Below are 13,597 nucleotides of genomic sequence, written 5' to 3'. Positions count from 1 at the left end.
AAAATAATTCCTTCAGCGGGAACATGAAAAGGATTCTCCCAACTAGGGACATAGCTCTTAGAGCAGATTCTAGGTTTGCGAGGAGTGCTAGAGGAAGAGGCAGCTAGTTGAGGGTTAGACACTCTCTCCAAAGAGGAAATGAAATCTTCTAACCCTATTAAAACAAAACCTTTGATTTTTGCAAACAAGGTACAAAAAGACTTTTAAATGTACAAGCAATCTAAGTAGATCAATGGTGAAAAGCTCAATCTCGTATAAAAGGTGTCAGCAGCAAGCAACTTTGACGAAACAAGGTTACTAGTCGAAATGCATCAGTAAGTTAAACATGAAATGCATATGCATGAACAAACCTTTGAGATGATGTGCCACAACCTTGAACACTTATTCCCAACAACAAAAGCCCTTAAGGAGATATTCTAAAAACTAATTGGAGCATGTGTGGTACAATTACAATATTGATAAGGAAAGCCAAACACAAAAGTTTAGACTTCACATCAAGATTTATAGCAGCAAAAGCACCACCAACAACATATGAATTAAAGTTGATACATGTCTGTCCAAGATCAAAAGACTTAAATTAAAGAATCAATACTACATAATTTTGATTCACAATTATCATAACAAGGGCCACCTATATCCTTCAATAGTTAATAAGCTGATCACAAAACAAATAGCCCACATGATTCACATAAAACTAGTAGCTATCAAAGATGGGCATTTATAAGGTGCAGATGAAAATCGGACGGTTAGAAGTTGCTGAGCTCACGATAGAACTGGGTTGTTATGACCTAGCGCAATTAAAAAATTTTAAATTTTTTTTGCATTGGTCATATTTTGGTCAGAGAGTAAGGAGGAGGTGGGTAGCTGAGGGATTCTTGGTGTGCTGAAAAGGGAAAGAGCGGTAGACAGAGGGAGTTGGGGTGAGGAATCGATTTCAGTTGAATTGAAGGTGCATTGCGACAGTGACCCGGTAATCTTGTACCTTTAATTGTTTTGGTTCACTGGGTATGTTTTTGTCTTCGAGAAAAGGGAGATATTGGGGTTGTCTTCCCTAAGAAAGAGACGCAGAGAAAGAGCTGATCAGGGGTGTGATATCTTGATTTGGTGTGGATTAAAGACGTGCTTGGGTTGGAGTTGACAATGGGGGTTTATCTAGAAGGTCTGAGGAAACTAAGAACGTGAAGGCTAGTTTATGAAGAAATCCAGAACCTCTATAATAATCCATTTCCATTCCATTTTGGTTGTAATTCTAGGTTTGAATCCACAATGGTGGATGGTTACCACTGGACGTGGCTGAAATCGTAAAATTGGATTTTAGATATATAGGTGCAAAACTTGTGCTGGGTTGTGTAGATTTGTAGCAGGTAGACATAGAAGTGTAATTCGATTGGGGGGGGGGGGTGAGTTAGGAATAGAAGAAATTGTGGTGGAAAGAAAGGATGTAGATGTAGGGGATCAATTTAGTGCAGGGAGGGTTGAATTAGTTTTTCCAACGGTAGACAATGAATTGAAACCGAAATTGAAAATGGAATTTGAGTCATTGTATGAAGGGTATACTTTTTACAACAATTACGCACTTGCAACCAGATTTAGCATTCGGGAGCATCATAGTAGTACAAAGTCCAGTGATGGTGAATCTTGGTTAAGGAAATAATTTGTTTGTTGCAAACAAGACAAGAAGAGGGTGGACGCTAATCCGAAAAAGTTTGGTGTAATAGTTTTCAATGAAGGACACAACCACCCTATGTCAAGTGCGCCACACTTATTTAGATCACATTGTCAAGTTTCAGAGGCAAAGAATGGGGTAACTATGAGGTAGATAGAAGAAGAAAAATGGATCTCATTGACAAGCAAATGACGTTGGAGAATTTTTTTTTATGAGGACTCAATCCTGTCCAAGAACCTCAGCCAATATACTCCAAGAAAGAAGAAGTATTATGTTGACATGCAAGATGAAATTATGAAGACTCATAATGCATAAGATTCAGGTTCAAGTGTTGCAAACTATCCCGACGATTATTTTTGAATCCCATCACTAGGACAAAGGTGAATAGTTTTAGCTTATATGAACTATCATTTTATGTTTTCAATTATTGTTCAAGTTTTTAGTTTATGTTATGATCTATCATTTATGTTATGAACTATCATTTATGTTTTTTTATTATTGTTCAAGTTGTTGGTTAGTGTGATTTGTTCGGTTTTGAAAGTTTTGTCGGAATTTAAATTTTTAGGTTAAACATTTGTAAACTTAAATTACGATAATATAACTCAAAGTTACAAAAAAAAATCCTTACTGAAAATAATAGGGCTAAAGCCATCTACAACAATTAACACATTTTAGGTCCTGAAATTTAGGTTTGGATGGTTGGGTGACATTCATTGTTTAAAGGCTTAAATTATGTCTTTTAGTGGACTTAAATATTTGGGTTTGGGTCCACCAAAGTAGGTCTTATATTATTATAAGCAGTGGTTAAAGTATTGAAATCGGTGAAAATAGCGATATGCAATTTATGAAAATATCGATATCATCCATTTTGATAAAAATAATGTAAATTTGCTAAAAAATGCAGAATTAAAAATGAAACTTTGACAATATCATATGACATTTTGTCAATATTTAACCGATATATAACAAAGATTGACGAAATCTGTCGATTTCAATCAAAATTTAAGTGATTTCTTTGATATTTCTACCGAGGTGAGCACAAAGAAATTTCAAAAACTAATTATAACGAGCGACACGTGACGTTATATCCGTTCTTACAAGTCCTCTCCCTCACCAGGCCCTCTCCCTTTCCTTGCAGCGTGTCCCTTCTGCCCCTCATCCCGACCACAGCCCAGCCAGCCCCTCCCGCTGTCCCCCACCCGGACCCCCGTATTCGCCGACGATCACCCGAACCGCCCAAATCTTGTAGTCCAAAATCCCAACAGGTCCGTTATTAGGCGATGGGTCCACCGCGATCTCTGATTCTTCACCGGCTCGCGCCCTACTTTGCAGCTCGAATCAGGCAGAACCAGAGGCTTCTATCCTCTTCTTTCTTCTATTCCTCTTCCTCTTCCGCTGTCGAAGAAGCCTCTTCTTCTTCTCCATCTCCGGCCCTCGACCTCGATTCCGTTCACATGACCGATACCTGTGTTCAAGTAATCCCTCTCTCCCTCTCCTTCGCTTATTTTTTTCGGTGCGATTTGACATTTGGGCTGCATGTATTTTCCACTTTTATTTTTGGGTTATTAATCTGTAATGGTTTTAATTCTGTTGCTTAGCTAACCATTTTCGATGATTTTATGAATGAATCACAAAATAGAAACACAGACTAGAAAAAAAATGAAATGGGTTGTGCTAATTGGAATTTTTTTCTTCAAAATTTCTAGTGGATGCACGAAGACTAATCGGCTAAACGGTTTTATTCTAGCATATAATTTGAGTAGCATATCTGTTTTTCGTTCTTATTGAATCGGTTATCATGCTCGTAATATGCTGTTTTCTGGTGAAGAGAGTTTAATGCAACCTATGACATTTTGCGTCTGTAATCCTGAATTGTTTTGTTGAGCTTGGTTTCTCAACGAATATTGTGTTGGGCTTGGTTTCTCAACGACTGTCTTGCAGAGAATGAAACAGCTGCAAGCCAGTGAAGCAGAGGGAAAGATGCTACGTTTGAGTGTAGAAACTGGTGGATGTTCTGGGTTCCAATATGTTTTTGATCTTGACGACAAACACCACCCAGATGACAGGTATTTATAGTCCATCTCTGTAATAATAATTCTTGATTAAAAACGCTTTTGCTTATTAAGTGTGCTTGGTTAACTGGGGACCCATACATTCCATAATAGAGTATTTGAGAAGGAAGGAGTAAAGTTGGTGGTCGACAATATTTCATATGATTTTGTGAAAGGAGCAACTGTTGATTATGTTGAGGAGCTGATTCGCTCCGCTTTCCAAGTGAGTCAATTTATCTCATTCCATTTTCATGCTTTATTCTTTAAATATTCTTGTCCGTGGTGCACATCAAATTTTACACACATGACCCCGCATGTAATTTCTCGGTTCGGGATATGTGAACTAGAATAAGTAATCAATAATTATATTCTTAAGAATTGAAGATGTGCTTGAAATTCTTTCTGTTAACTATGCCTATCTTGATGAGCATAAGAAAAGTATGGACCATCTGCCAGTGGTCTTCTTTTCTGACAATTAGAAATACATTCTGTTATAATTGAAGATCTGCTGAAATATTTTCTTTTAGCTAAATGATGCATATAATGGTGAGCATCGGTGCATAAGTAAGAACCATGTGCTAGATATAAAAATCTAGCATAATGGTATTCTGTGTATCAAATATAACAATTATAGATATTTGTGTAGGTCTTGGCTCACCTTGGTACACTGGTGGTCATGTTAGAAAATATCATAATGGTTCCCTTGACGATTTATCCAATAATTCAGTTAGCGTGTTTACCATGCAAGGAACATATTATTGTGGTACACTAGTGGTCTTGTTTGGGTGTTTCCTTCATTTGGATCACTTCCTATATTTTTTTTTTCTAATTAGGTTGCAGTAAATGAGAGATAATTGACAATGCAATGCAGTGCTCTTCTGTCATGCGACATATTGGTTGTTACTGGTGTTGTCTGGTCAAGGAGAACAAGGGTTCTTTTCGTTTCGGGAGGGGAGTTACAATAAAGAAACTTTTGTAAGAATTGAGAGATCGTTTTTGAATGTGAATGAGTGGGAGGTAATTGATTAGGAAGAGCCATAAGGAATGGAAGAATCTTGCAGTAAGTTTAGTTGGGATATGGAAGCTGGGTTTTTCGGTTTTGTTCTTTTAAATGAGTGGACTATGTTACAGGTGGGATTAGGAGGAGCTATAGAACAGGGGTGCCTTTAACATGGCTATGCCCTTGTGTGTGGTTGCTTAGATTTGATGTGTACCCATTACGGGTTTGGTCAAACAAATGGGGATGTTTAAAGTCTGAAATCTGCTGAATTGCTTCTAAATTTGGTAGGACAAGAATCTTATGGTGTATTTGGATGAGGGATTTCCAAAGTAGCAAGGGATTTAGGCTACAATTGTAAAAATGCACTACAAAGCATTGGATAGAGGGATTTGAAACGACTAGATGCAATGCACTTAGAGGGATTTGTAAATGACTACCTGAAAGGAGTAAAAAAGGTCGTACTTAGTGCACAAGGCTCCCACTTTACGCAGGGTCTGGGAGAGGTGAATGTCGGCTAGCCTTACCCCCATTTATGGAGAGGCTGCTCCCAAGACTACCTGAAGGGAGTGAATTGAAAATTCTATGTTTAGTGGCCGTTGTAATGCTGTACTGCATTTCTTCCCTTTATGTCATGTGCCATAGTGCATTTCTTACTAATGAAGCCTAAATCTCTTGGCACTTGGAAACCCCTCATTCAAATACACCATTATAGTACTCAAAGTAGACCTGTTATACATTCTACTCGTTCAGCTCTCTTCAGAAAAAACTCTTTAATACTAAGAGGTATCATGTCACGAAGTTAATTCTTTTTAAAATATTAACTATATAAGTTTTACTTTTGCTAAGAACTATTGATGAGTGTTTGGATGTCAATGTGTTACCGTCTAACTGGGAGAAATAGCAATCTCACTCTAGTAGTCTTCTGCTGAATTTGAAGCACAAATCCATCTGTTCCATTAGTATATTGGTCTTGTGGAATGGAGCAAAGTAATAAAGCTAGAGCCTAGAATTTGGTTGTAACTCATTAAGATTGAAGATCCACGGAAGCAATTTATTTCTGTATTTGCTTTTCGTTGGTTATAGTGTGTCTGATGCCTCAAGAGGAAGCATCTTGTATGATATGCGATTGCCTGTATGTCTGTCTTTGGGTCGTAACTTTATGATGCTGAAGTAGTGTAATCAAAGTCAATAGCCTCTAGGCCGCTAGAGAAGTGCAGTTATAATATCACATCTTTCACACGAGGATTTCCTGTACAATTAATCGAATCCTGGTTTCATGTTCAGGTGACTACAAATCCAAGTGCAGTCGGGGGGTGCAGTTGTAAAAGTTCTTTCATGGTGAAATAATAGTTTTGCGACGGCTTTTGTGCACTGGCTTCCAAGATAGCTAAGACGAGGAGGTAATTAGGTCAGTCCTAATAGGTGCTTACATATAATTTTTTCACTTGATTTTTTGAATAATGATTATTTTAGTACATTGTATAATAAAAAGGGTTTATCACAAATGGTCCCTAAAATTGACCCTCACCACTAAGATGGTCCCTGAAATTGAAAATCAATCAATGTAATCCCTGAAAATAGGTGTCGCAAATCAATACTTAAAAATTTCGTAAGTGCTGATATGGCACATAAAGGGGGTCTCATAAGCTTTTTTCTCTCACAAATAGTCCTTGAAATTGACAAACGACATCAAAATGGTTTATAGTCCTGCAAGTAAGTGTTCCAAATCAATGTAGTTTTTTTGTCCAAAATTCTGTTATATGCTGGTGTGACACATAAATAGATCACATAAGTCTAATTAAATAAAATAAATTACAAATGGGTTTAATAATTTAATAGTTAATAAAAAATTGTGAATCCAAAAGCTCAGTCCTACAATCACCTCCGATCCCAGTCTACATTTCTCTACCTCATTTGCTGTCTATTATATATAAAAAAAAAATCTCAATACATCCATCTTTACGCACTTCAACACTCTTCACCGAACTGAACCTGGATCGAGATCACCATTGGTGACGGTTTAGCTGATTGGCAATGACTTCTATGACATCATCGTTAACATTTAGGTGATCAACATCCTCACAACCTTAATTTTGGGGAGCTTGCTCAATGCTTCCCTAGTGGTCTGGTAACTCAAAGAACGGCAAGGTCTCCATTGAGATAATGAAGATATAACTAAGTTGTGTCTATTGTTGATTGAAAACTATTTTCAAACCCCCTCTTAACCCTTGGTTAAGCCTTGTACCTTTGAGAATTTATGGAAATGGTCTCTCTTCGGAGTATGTTCTATTATAAGAAAAAAATTCTATTGTGCAAAAAGGTATTTAAACAACTTTTTTTAATTAATTATTAAACCCACATCAGCACATAACAATTTTTTTTTTTACAGAATTGTCGTGGAATGATGATTTTGATTTGCGACACCTATTTTCAAGGACAACATTCATTAATTTTCAAATTTAAGAACCATCTTGATAGTGTGAGTAAATTTTAGGAACCATTTGTGATAAAAATCCGTAAATCTTGTGGGGCTCATTATGCGCCACATCAGTACATAATGGAATTTTTAACAAAATTATGACGGAAGGACCACATTAATTTGCGACACCTATTTTCGGAAACTACATTAATTGATTTTCAATTTTAATGATCATCTTGATGGTGAAGGTAAATTTGAGGAACCAGTTGTAATAAAAATCCTAATCTTTTTTATGTATCACACATTTTTACCACGTATATCTCATTGAGGCATCTTGTACTTTTCTCAGCTTTCTGACCTCAACGGTAGACGAATGCATGCGACTTGAAATTTGTTCGATTAGCGGCCATGCTACTTATTACTTGTACTTGAGTTGAAATTACAGTACGTTGCGGGGTTTCGATGATCTCGCCTATTTTGATGATGTGTAGCGGCATAGATCAATAGTTACTGATTGTAAGGAAGTGAAGGTACTTCAAACTTCATGTTTAATTCTGATACCGAAGTGTCACTTAGCATTACGATCTAGTGCTATACCTCTTCCCTTGTAAGTGGATAATACTACTGGACAAAAAGGGCAGTTAGTCAGAAAGAGCGATGCCACTAGACCAAGTGTTTGTTAAGAAATCCTAAATCCGGGTTGAAGAACTCTTAACGACGGAGAACATATTTAATACAATATACACTCAATTACACGGATAAAGAATTACACTGAAACAGGAAAAAAGGGAATGGGGAAGACAGTTTTCGGATTATAAATCAAGCTGATATTAGAGGTAATGCTCACCAAGAAGTAGAAACATCTTGTGGGAAAATAACACGTCTTTACAAAAATCTGGCAGGACTGCAGGAGAACCATGTCTCAGATGATACTGTAGCTGTCATCACCATCAATCGTCCGAATGTAACACATTATTGCCAGTATAAATACGAAAAAGGATGAGAGCTCCATTGCCAAGGCTCCCCAACCAATAACACCAGCATGTTTTAAGATTGCAGGGATTGCAATGCTTCCAATAGCTGAAGCTCCAGTCAGGAACTTGGTTGCATTTACCCAGCTGTTTCATCATCCGCTATTTATTAAGTGATTAAGAACACGAATACTGTTGATGCAGCTTTCGACTTAAACGATACATATTTCAGTATGTAAGTTGAGGGGAGAGAGACAAACCCATTTTCAGATTCTGAAAATATAGAAGAATCGGATCCCACAAAGAACAGCAATGGCATGGGAAGGAGCACATACATTATTACTGCAAAACATCATGAGATGACCACACCATCAGCGTGCATGGGTTCATGCAAATCATTAAAATAAAAACCTACCTGCAGTGGATGTTCACTAGACGGAGTTAAGATTCTTGAGAAATGTAATATTTATCTTGTTTTAGTAATTAAAAAAAAGGTATGTTTGAACAGCCCAATGATGACCATGTAACACACGACTCTGATACCAGCAAATAAGTGGATGATATGATCGTGGAATTCCATTCCTCGCACATTATAGTGCTCAGAAAGCTATTATTTCTAATGACAGCTTTTGCATATATAGCAGAATTACTAATTACCTTAAACCATTAATCGAATAGAAGCGTTAGCTGTGCAGAATCATCGAAACCGTTACCATATACAAGAAAGCAGAAATATCCAACCCTGATTTATTCCTGAACCTATCTTCGTACATGTTGCTAGATGTCATTTAAAGCCACCATCTAACCATATCACTATCCTTTTACCACCTGACCTAAGGCTCAAAGGCTCTTGTTTCTAATCAGGTCAAGACAAATATGAAAAAATTAAAATATAAAATAAAACATATTCAGATCTATTTTATGGATTTGAGTTATGGGAATTAAAGGAATAATAATTTTGGGAAAAAGGAATAGAACCCTTAAAGATTATTTCTTAAAGGAGCTAAAGAATAAAATATTGAAATCTTTATTAGTACTGTCATACTTATCGTCTTACAAGCACATCAAACAGTTCAAAACCTACCAGTTAGCATTGGCCACCAATTATTGTACAAGGCACATGCCTGCATCGAAAAACATGATAGATGAGAACCTAGTATGACTATCAACCTTACAATGGAGAGAAGCTTACTGATACACATAAATTGAGCATAATTGACAATAAGAAGCACTACCCACCAAAATTTGCAATACAATTCCTCCAGAGACCAAAATTGCCAAGGCAGCAAGTTTTCCAGTGTGCAAGCAAGCACGCATATAGACTGTTATGTCTGCCATCAAGTACTTACCGCATAGATGGGGAACACCTGAAATCATGTGGTGCTTAAAATAAATATATGGATTGCATAACTCAGCAAATTGACAATAGCAAATAAAAGAAAGCAGTCCATAAATAAACAAAGTACACGAAATATTCAGAAATCATACAACTCACGCCACAATGATCAAGGAAAATGAAGAAGAGACTCATCATAAAAAACTAACAATTAAAAATTGCATTCATGTAATGCTTAAAGTTTGCTATGAAATAATAATTTGTTGGTCTCCTACTTTGACTCTGTTAGGTCTAGGAAGTAACCGCTAATATTGATCTGACTTCTCAGGCATTCTTTCAATAAGTGTAATTCTTTATTAAGTTGAGGATCACTCAAACAAATCATACATACAAAAAAAGGTCGTACCCAGTGCACAAGGCTCCCGCTTTACGCAGGGTCTGGGAGAGGTGAATGTCGGCTAGCCTTACCCCCATTTATGGAGAGGCTGCTCCCAAATCATACATACAAAGTAATGAAAAATGGTGGTGATATAGATACACATATTAAAACTGAAACATGATGGACAGAATGAAAACTATTTATCCTATGCAAGAAAAGAATCCAAATAGTTTAAAGACAACTTCCATAGAACTGTTATTAGGCCTAGCAATTCTTTGCAAGGTCACCCCAGTGATTGAGATAATGGAAGGATGAGGATGATTTATGGGTAAATTGATGATTCAATTCGTTTCACTCGAGTAATCTGGGATGTACAGATTCTAGAATCGAAACCACTCCTTCTATGCTCATTCCCCATAGATCAGCATCAATCTCTGAATGTTAGTACATAAGTATAGAGTAAGCTACAGAACCACCCTGAAGCATGGCATACATGTATGTGTGTGCGGCGATGTTAATTCTCTTGCTTGAGATTTCCTTCACAACTATCATGACTTATTACTTCCCTAGTAAATGTTCAATAATTGCAAAATCATTGCAAAATCTACAAGACATGTTATTTGTTCCAAAGAGACCTACAGCAAAAGAACTGCGTCCAGTGCCTATTTCATACTCGTACATACATATACATACATAAAGAGTTCATATGTCAATGCAAGATGCTCCTCATTGCCGATCACCGGATCAATGACCACGATATACAAATACACATAGTTCAGACCTAATATGCAGCTAAGGAACTACACATCCCAGTCTTTTGAAGTTGGGAACAATGCATGTAGTAAAAAAATAGACTTTCTTACTGCAATTTATATGTCAGATACAAATACAAAGAGAACCAACAACATCAAATGAAAGATGAATTCCAGAGCTTCTTGCATAAATATCTCGAAATTACTATTCGTATTACCTGTCAAACTTACTAATCTGAACCACCTCAATCTTAATAATACATATATATAGTATAACAGTTTCTCATCATTTAATCATGAACGCTAGTCCAAATTTATATAATCTCATTCAGAACAAACACAATTCCAACAAAATAATTCTTACTACCTGAATTATACATCTTAATAAGTAATACGTATTAACTCAATCTAGTGTGTTCATATTATGTATATCATCAAATCAGGGTTAGGGTTAGGGTTAGGATTCTAACTCCTAATAAGAGTATCTACTCCTTGATCTATCCAGTTAAATCCTAAATTAATCCAAAATATTCATTATCCATATTAAATAATGACAATTCTTCAACCAAAATGCAATCACAAAGGAAGGTTGAAGAATTTACCTTACTTGTTACTTCAATCAATCGAGCTCAGCCATCCGATTCCAAGGCGGCGAAAACAGTTGGTTGGTGATTCGGAGTCCGTCCGGAGTCGACAGCTGAGCTTAACTCTAGAACAAGAAAGAACGATGAAGACAAAGAAGATGATTAGAGAAGGCTGACGGGAGAAAGATTACCCGAACAGGAAATGGATCGGGGCTCCACAATTTCATTTTTGCTTCAGAATTCGGACCTCAACAATAAGTCTTGGATCGCATGATGCCCATTTTCTCATTTTTCTCAACTTAATACTACGGATGGTTCTGTATGGGATACCATTCCAAAACTAGTGTCCCGAATCTCAAACCGAAAATTTTCGGGACGGGAATTTGAAGACTATTCCCAAATCAAATTTTCGGGAATCCCAAATTTCGGAAATCTCGAAATATTTTTGGAATTTCGGGACAAATTAGGAATCCCAAATTGAAATATGAAATTATGAATTGTTCTTCAAATATATAATTCAAGAACACACTCATGAACTAGGAATGTCATTTTATTCACATTACCATTTAATCGAACATTGGCATGCCTAACTGTTTTTATCAGTCTCAAAATTCAAATTAATTAAACCCTTTTTGCAATCTGTTAAGAGACAAAAGAATCAAGCCTTCTAAAATCATCAGTCATTGTAGCAGCAATAATAAAATCCAAATGAATATCAAACAGAACATGAAAAATATGCAAGGTGTAAGGCATTCCAGGTTGCAAAGCATGAATTAGAAACTACTAGCATCAATTATAAAAGAATAATATATATAATATATATGTATAAATATATATATAATAATAATTAATATTATATATTTTTGGTTCGGTATGGGATTCCCGAAACATCGAGGAGCCAATCCCGAATCCCGTACTGAAATTTCGGGATCGGTTCGGGATAGCATCTCGAAAATTTCAGGAATTTCAGTTTGGGAAATTTTTGGTTTGGGATCCGGATTTTTTCAGTTTGGTTCGGGATTTTTGGGAATTTTTTCCACCCTTACTTAATACTACGGTCTAATAGTATTATTTTTTTTCATTTATAAGTGAGAGGTCTTAGATTTAATTTTTATAAAAAATGAATTTGAACTGCATTATTCCTAGCCTTGTGAGGCTAAATAATATTGTTTGTTAAAAAAAACAAAAAAAAATCAATAAGACACACTATGCCTTTCACTTTAAAGGCTTACCATTTTTATCATGTCATCCTTATATTATCATTGTGTGGTCATTATGTTATTTAGGCCTGGTAAATAGGCCATATTTGCTGTATTTGTGTCATTTTCGTGTAACACATATTATCTTAACGGGTTGTGTCGTGTCACACCTATTAACTTAACGAGTTCTTAACAAACAAGTAAAAATGACTCGATCCGTTATGACCCATTAAGAATTTTTTTTTCTCTCTAAATTTGCACATACCACATTGCCACATAAATACTACTTCAAACATAAAATATCAAATGCGCAGTGTTGATGCACAAAATCAGTGGGAACTTTGGTACAACAGAAAGTGTTAAGTTTGTGACCTTCGCTAGATTGCTTCGGTCACTAGTGTGGATAAGTATGTAAATGGATAGGGACAGAGAAGCAAACACAAGATGTACGTGGTTCACCCAGATTGGCTATGTCCACGGAGTAGAGGAGTTCCCATTAATTGTGAAGGGTACATAGGTTCAAGCTCTCCTTTAGTGAGTACTAGTGAATGATTTAGTACAAATGACATTAGGAAATATTGTGAGGGAATGATCTCTATTTATAAAAGAGAGTTTCTAGTTTCATTCTGACATTGACACGTGTCGTGATGTGATTGGCTTCTAATGTTAACACGTGTCGCGCTATGATTGGCTTCTGATGTCGACACGTGTCGCGCTGTGATTGGCCTCCTGGTTGGAGGGAAACTCTTCTGGGTCCTTGACGGTATAACGTTGATCGGTGCTCAATAGTTTCGGGATTGGTCAAGTATGGTACAAACAGTGCTCCCCTAAGTTTCCGAGTGAGGGAAGCTCCTCGGTTGGGGACTTGCAAGATCCAAGCCATTGAGTAATCATGAAACTTCTAAGTACCGAAGTGTGGTATCATTTTCACTTGCCTTATGTGTCTCATACGTAGATGTGGCATCTTCTCTGGAAGTACTTTTCCTCCATTCAGGGGTGATATCGTTAACTGATGAAGATGCACAAGGTAATGTATCAATTTCACTTGAAGCTTACTTGTAGTTTCGGGCTTGGTCAAGTGCGATACAAAACCCTATAGTAGGAGTCCCCCAAGTCGCCGAGCTAGGAGATTTGCCGAAGGAGGTAACAGACAAGGTAAGCAATCAGACTTCCAAGCAAGCAACTTGGATCGGAGGTTCGACTTCGGCTTTCGGTCGATTGTTTTCCTTTTCCTTGTGTC

The 13,597-nt window shown here is 36.7% G+C and overlaps 2 protein-coding genes across 7 annotated transcripts; one reads left to right on the top strand and one right to left on the bottom strand.

Annotated features, from left to right (window-relative positions):
• Positions 1 to 2,740: 2,740 nt before the first annotated feature.
• Positions 2,741 to 7,717, top strand: LOC126608260 (iron-sulfur assembly protein IscA-like 2, mitochondrial). Of its 3 annotated transcripts, none has more exons than XR_007617809.1 (5): positions 2,741 to 3,141; positions 3,608 to 3,732; positions 3,832 to 3,940; positions 6,002 to 6,117; positions 7,486 to 7,717. XR_007617809.1 is itself a non-coding variant. In XM_050276117.1 (4 exons), the coding sequence occupies exons 1-4, from the start codon at positions 2,947 to 2,949 to the stop codon at positions 6,062 to 6,064; spliced, it is 492 nt and encodes a 163-aa protein (XP_050132074.1). In that variant the 5' UTR covers positions 2,741 to 2,946; the 3' UTR covers positions 6,065 to 6,222. The 3 variants fall into 3 exon arrangements, 1 of the variants encoding a protein (XP_050132074.1); XR_007617810.1 differs by having other exon boundaries at positions 6,002 to 6,125; XM_050276117.1 differs by lacking the exon at positions 7,486 to 7,717 and having other exon boundaries at positions 6,002 to 6,222.
• A 94-nt stretch (positions 7,718 to 7,811) lies between these two features.
• Positions 7,812 to 11,466, bottom strand: LOC126608261 (vacuolar protein sorting-associated protein 55 homolog). 4 transcript variants are annotated; one of them, XM_050276121.1, is made up of 6 exons: positions 11,350 to 11,466; positions 11,182 to 11,283; positions 9,347 to 9,474; positions 9,192 to 9,231; positions 8,368 to 8,449; positions 7,812 to 8,254 (listed from the first exon to the last, which is right to left on the bottom strand). In XM_050276121.1, the coding sequence occupies exons 3-6, from the start codon at positions 9,443 to 9,445 to the stop codon at positions 8,059 to 8,061; spliced, it is 417 nt and encodes a 138-aa protein (XP_050132078.1). In that variant the 5' UTR covers positions 9,446 to 9,474; positions 11,182 to 11,283; positions 11,350 to 11,466; the 3' UTR covers positions 7,812 to 8,058. The 4 variants fall into 4 exon arrangements, with proteins under 4 accessions (XP_050132078.1, XP_050132077.1, XP_050132075.1 ...); XM_050276120.1 differs by having other exon boundaries at positions 11,177 to 11,283; positions 11,350 to 11,461; XM_050276118.1 differs by having other exon boundaries at positions 11,177 to 11,399.
• Positions 11,467 to 13,597: the final 2,131 nt, after the last annotated feature.

The sequence above is a fragment of the Malus sylvestris genome, chromosome 16 (assembly GCF_916048215.2).
Source record: "Malus sylvestris chromosome 16, drMalSylv7.2, whole genome shotgun sequence".
Lineage (NCBI taxonomy): Eukaryota > Viridiplantae > Streptophyta > Magnoliopsida > Rosales > Rosaceae > Malus > Malus sylvestris.
The sequence above is the reverse complement of the archived record's forward strand: the minus strand, read 5'-3'. Positions and strand labels throughout refer to the sequence as shown.

What these genes read in the sequence shown, in the direction of transcription:
- LOC126608261 (XM_050276121.1), bottom strand. Translation starts at nt 9,445, where the DNA reads ATGGCAGACATAACAGTCTATATGCGTGCTTGCTTGCACACTGGAAAA. An exon ending in TTGGTGGCCAATGCTAACTG is followed by an intron (nt 8,450 to 9,191) that starts GTAGGTTTTGAA and finishes GATGTTTTGCAG; the next exon opens with TAATAATGTATGTGCTCCTT. An exon ending in TTTTCAGAATCTGAAAATGG is followed by an intron (nt 8,255 to 8,367) that starts GTTTGTCTCTCT and finishes ATGATGAAACAG; the next exon opens with CTGGGTAAATGCAACCAAGT.
- LOC126608260 (XM_050276117.1), top strand. Translation starts at nt 2,947, where the DNA reads ATGGGTCCACCGCGATCTCTGATTCTTCACCGGCTCGCGCCCTACTTT. An exon ending in TGACCGATACCTGTGTTCAA is followed by an intron (nt 3,142 to 3,607) that starts GTAATCCCTCTC and finishes ACTGTCTTGCAG; the next exon opens with AGAATGAAACAGCTGCAAGC. An exon ending in AAACACCACCCAGATGACAG is followed by an intron (nt 3,733 to 3,831) that starts GTATTTATAGTC and finishes ATTCCATAATAG; the next exon opens with AGTATTTGAGAAGGAAGGAG.